This window comes from Tupaia chinensis, unplaced genomic scaffold (assembly GCF_000334495.1).
Source record: "Tupaia chinensis unplaced genomic scaffold, TupChi_1.0 Scaffold000362_1, whole genome shotgun sequence".
Taxonomy (NCBI): Eukaryota; Metazoa; Chordata; class Mammalia; order Scandentia; family Tupaiidae; genus Tupaia; species Tupaia belangeri.
The window spans coordinates 8,966,365-8,971,408 of NW_006159859.1; the positions used below are offsets into that span (position 1 = coordinate 8,966,365).

General features: G+C 40.9%; 1 protein-coding gene across 9 annotated transcripts in view; it reads left to right on the forward strand.

Moving 5' to 3' along the window:
- LARP1B (La ribonucleoprotein 1B) overlaps positions 1 to 5,044 on the forward strand; it is an 84,627-nt gene that overhangs the window by 11,375 nt on the left and 68,208 nt on the right. For all 9 annotated transcript variants that reach the window (XR_003550161.1, XM_006153147.3, XM_027773690.1 and 6 more), the window contains 2 exons: positions 2,510 to 2,653; positions 3,055 to 3,220. Coding sequence is in view for 8 of the 9 variants with exons in the window: in XM_006153147.3 (XP_006153209.1) it covers positions 2,510 to 2,653; positions 3,055 to 3,220 (310 nt within the window). In the remaining variant the exon portion in view is untranslated. The remainder of the gene's footprint in view (positions 1 to 2,509; positions 2,654 to 3,054; positions 3,221 to 5,044) is intronic.

Sequence of the window (5,044 nt, forward strand, 5' to 3'; positions counted from 1 at the left end):
AGGAAGAATGATAGGTCTGCGTGTCTCACTTTCAGTGCTGTTAAGACTGTTAATTCAGATGTTTATAGTCTGATCTATCCACTGGAAGATGTCTCGTCAGTCTTTCATATAATGGCTTTACGTTCTAACTTTCATTTTTTTCTTTTTTTGGGAGGTTTTTGCTACAGAGTGTGTGTGTGCTCACACCAGAAAGAGAGTGAGAAATCACCACCCCCCCAGGGGGGATGGCCATGCCACAAGCCTTTCTCCTCCATTCTCCTTGGGATCTTGGGCATGCGCACTCATTCACCCGGCATGAGTTTTAAGCCACCAGGTCTAGGACTAGAACCGCGGTCAACTATGTGGGAGTCCAGCAGTGTAACCATTATGCCATCTACTGGTCCCCGTTTTACTTCTTTTTAAATTGCCTGAGGGTAATTTTGCTTTCCAGGAGATGAAGAAAGCACTTCTCCCGCCCATGGGGCTGTGATCATGCTGCAGTCCTTCTCCGTCATTTCTCCATCCTGTTGGGACTGTAAACATGCATGCAAATGCTCCTGGTATATTTTTTAAGCCATCGAGCTGGGCTTTGAACCACAGTTGGCCATGTGGGATCTGGCTCCCCTAACCATTGGACTATAAGGCCAGGCCAAAGGCTTTACTTCTGTTAAAATCCCTTCTCCAGATAAATTTCTTCAGCAGTGTTAGTGCAGATTTCAGAAAGAGTAAGGTAGGGGATATGTGGAAACAGTAGGATGGGCGGTTGGCTTTGCAGTTTTCTGCTCAAATCTTTTAAGTCTTACGAGACATGTTGTCCCATGAATGGATAAGAAAGCCTAAGACAACTTTATAAGTATAATATTATCATTTAAAGGGCTGGCAGATGGCATAGCAGTTGTGTTGCTGGACTCTCACATGGCCATCTTCCTTTCTGTCTCTCTGTTTCTCTGTCTCTCTGGTGAGCACATGTGCTCTATAGGGAAAATCTCTCTCAAAAAAATTATCATTTAAAAATGTCCAGTGAGGGGCCAGCAGATGGTGTAGCAGTTACATCACTGGACTCCCACATAGTTAACTGCGGTTCGAGTCCTGGACTTGGTGGCTTAATATTTACACTGGGCACATGCGTATGCATGCTTAAGATCCCAGGAGGAGAATGGAGGAGAGGAATTACAGTGTGGCCATTACCCTGGGGGGTGATTTCTCACTTTCCCTCTGATGTCTCTTTCCCCCCTTGGAGAGTGCACATGCCCTAAAGCAAAAACCTCTAGAATAAAAAAAATTTTTTCCCACTGATACCATGAGAAACTTTAAATATAAAAAGGTGAAATAATTATACAGTGAATAAATGTCTAGCCATCATTTAGATTTAGTAATTTTGCTATATTTAATTCATCGCTCTATCTTGTCTGAAAACACTTTGGAGATACTATGACACTTCAGCTCTGATGTCCTGATAAAATGCATCACCTAAGAATCAACATTAAAAGAGAGATAGGAAGCAAGAGATCACCCCTCCAGGGGGCTGGCCACGCCACAGTCCCTTCTCCTCTCAGGATCTTGGGCACACACCAGCATTCTTTTTTACTCGGGGGGACTCGAACTGTGCTCACCTACATGGGAGTCCAGTGACATAGCCATTACGCCAACAGCTGGTCCCAGCTGTAGGTGTTTTTTTTTTTTTTTAAAGTCCTTATTCCCATCAAGTGGTCATGTGTGCACACTGAAACAGAGTTCCTACATTTATTCTGTGTATAATTTCTTTATTATGCTTATTGTGCTTCAAGTATCTTCTAGTTTTGTGTTTGCATTCTCTTCTCCCCCCTTTTTTTATTTCTAATTTTGTCAGAGGATGTATATGCCCACCAGATAGAGACAGAGAAGAGAGAGAGAAGGAAAGTGAGAAAGCACTCCCTGTGGAGAATGGTCCTTTCTCCATTTCTCCCTCTGTTCAGGATTTGGGGATGCACACACACACACACCCAGTATGGTTCTCAAGCCGCTCAAGCTACAGGTTCCAGGACTTGAACTGTATTGTCGGCCACATGGGGTCTAGCTGCTTTAATGACCATACTGCTGGCTTGTCCACCCCCCACCTTTTCTTAAAATAAAGGAATGTTGAAGCATCATTTCCTTAAACATTTTGTAGGAAGTATTTTTTTAGTAGTTTTAAATAGTGCAAAGTTGTTAGTCTTGGAACTTCTTAAAATTAAGAAAAAAAAATTTAGTTTGACTTCTTGAATTTTCAACAGTACAGTCTTAGCAAAGGACTTCTATATCTTTCTGATATGTTATTTTACTTATTTTAGAATGCCTTAATTCCTTCGTATGTCAATACTTAAATGCCAGTACATTTATAGATCCTTCTTTATACCAGAGACATTTTGGACAAATTTCTATTGACTCTTGAAAGTTTCTGTCTACCTGAAGATTGTCTGGTTGTTATCAACTGGTTGGTTATTATGTTTTCATCAAGATAATCATATTATCTGCAGTTTGCAATATATAAAAATATTTTTATTTTTAAAAGGTTGGCGGCGAGATAGAGAAAAGAGAGATGATCAAGATGAAGTTTCCAGTGTGAGAAGTGAAGGTGGTAATATCCGAGGTTCCTTTAGAGGCCGAGGACGGGGAAGAGGACGGGGAAGAGGACGAGGCAGAGGAAATCCTCGATGTATGACATGCTTTTTTTGGTTTGTTTAATTAAATTAATTCTGAAGAACAAAAGCAAAACTCTCTTAGTTTTTCATACTCTGCTCTATTATGATTTGAATACTTTCTTGGTCTAATATTAATAATGATTTTACGTTTATTATCCCTCAAAGTATTTAACTTTAGATGTTTTTAAGGAATTATTTTATTTAACTTTAATTGACTTATTTTTAAAAATTTGACCAGAGAGGGGACAGAGAGAGAAAGAGAAAGGAAGCTGCCAGGTCCAGGACTTGAACTGCAGGCAGCCACCTAGGAGTCCAGCAACCTTAACCACCATGCCCCCCTAGAGTTTTTTCTTAGTAATAACTGTTACTTTCTATTAATCTGTGATAACCTTTCTTTTTCTTTACTTACATCAAGTGAACTTTGATTATTCATATGGTTACCGAGAACATGGTGAAAGAACTGAGCAACCGTTTCAGACAGAGCTTAACACCAGCATGATGTATTACTACGATGACGGTACAGGTGTAAAAGTGTATCCTGTGGAAGAAGCATTGCTTAAAGAGTATATTAAGCGTCAAATGTAAGTTGTGGCAGCAAAAAGCAAGTAGGATGGTAAAAGCTGTTGAAATTTCAAATTTTAATGATATCAGTGGTAAATATTAACATTTTAAGTTACTTTTTCGTAAAACGTGAATGTTAATATAGATATTTTTTTCTAGGAAGTATTAGTAAAAGAAGTACGATATATTTTAAATATTTGCATTTAGTTAATGTTGTAAAAGCCTCTTGGTTTCTCTACTCTTTAAATATGATTTTAAAAAATTCATGGAGGGGGAACCAGCAGTTAGCGTAATGGCTATGTCGCTGGACGCCCTCATAGTCGACCGCGGTTTGCGTCCTGGTCCCGGTGGCTTAAAACTCACGCCGGGTGCGTGTGTGTGTGCCCAAGATCCCGAGAGGAGAATGAAGGGATTGCGGCGTGACCATCCCCCCTGGGGGGTGATTTCTCGCTTTCTGTCTCTCTGTCTCTATCTGTCTGGCGAGTGCATGTGCCCTATAGCAAAAACCTCTCAAAAAAAAAAAATCATGGAGAAATGATTTATGTATAGTTACATTGTTATTTAAAGGATATTAAGTTAAAATGTCATGGCATAATATGAGTAAAATGTAAAAGTATAAAACATTTGGGCCAGTGGGAGGTGTGGTGGTCAAGGCACTGGATCCCACATGGCCAGCTGTGCAGTTTGAGGCAGTGGTTTCGATTCAGTGGCTTGAAAAACAAAACAATCCTGAGAGAAGAAAGGAGAAGGGATTATGGAGTTACCATCCCCCCAGGGGGTGGTTTATCACTTTTCCTCTCTGCACCTTTCTAGCAAGCATGTGCCCCTATGGCAAAAATCTTAAAACTAAAACAATAAAAACCTGAATAGGTGAAATTTGACTCAATTGCAAGTAGATGTTTATATTAAAATTTGCAAACAAACATAAATAGGGAAATGGTGATAGCTATCTTAGGACTTTCTTAATGGCAATTGGCTTTTGAATCGTAATCTAGCTTTTTTTTTAAAGATTTTTTGCTAGGGACCAGCAGTTAGTGTAATGACTATGTCTCTGGACTCCCATGTAGTCGACCGTAGTTCGTGTCCTGGACCCGGTGGCTTAAAACTCACGCTGGGCGTATGTGCGTGCATGCCCAAGATCCCAAAAGGAGAATGGAGGAGAAGGGATTGTGGCGTGGCCATTCCCCTGGGGGGTGATTTCTCATTTTCTGTCTCTGTCTGTCTGGTGAGCACACATGCTCTATAGCAAAAACCTCTCAAAAAAAAAAAAAGGATTTTTGCTATTGGGCACATGTGCTCACTAGAGAGAGGGAGAGCAAGAATGTGAGAAGTCGGGGACCAGCAGGTGGCGTGGTGGTTAAGGTGCTGGCCACTCCCACATGGCTGACTAGGGTTCAAGTCCTGAATCTGGTGGCTTGATTTCTCACTTCCTCTCTCTCTCACTCTGGCCCTCTGTCCCTTTCTGGTCACATTAAAAAATAAATGAATGAATAAATAAATTAAATAATTATTAAAAAAAAAAAAAGTGTGAGAAGTCACTCCCCCAGCAGGGACGGCCACACCATAATCCCTTCTCTAGTCTCCTCTCCGGATTTTGGGCACACATACACATGTGCCCATGCCTGGCATGAGTTTTAAGCTACTAGGTCTGTGACTTGAACCACCATCGACGACGTGAGAGTCCAGCAACCTTCTCTGCTTTATCTGCTGGTACCCTCTTATTTGTCTTTTAATGTATACTATAGGGATGCTACCCAAGATTCTTTTTTTTTTTTTTGGAGAGGTTTTTGCTATAGGGCGTGTGCGCTCGACAGACAGACTGAGAGAGACAGAGAGACAGAAAG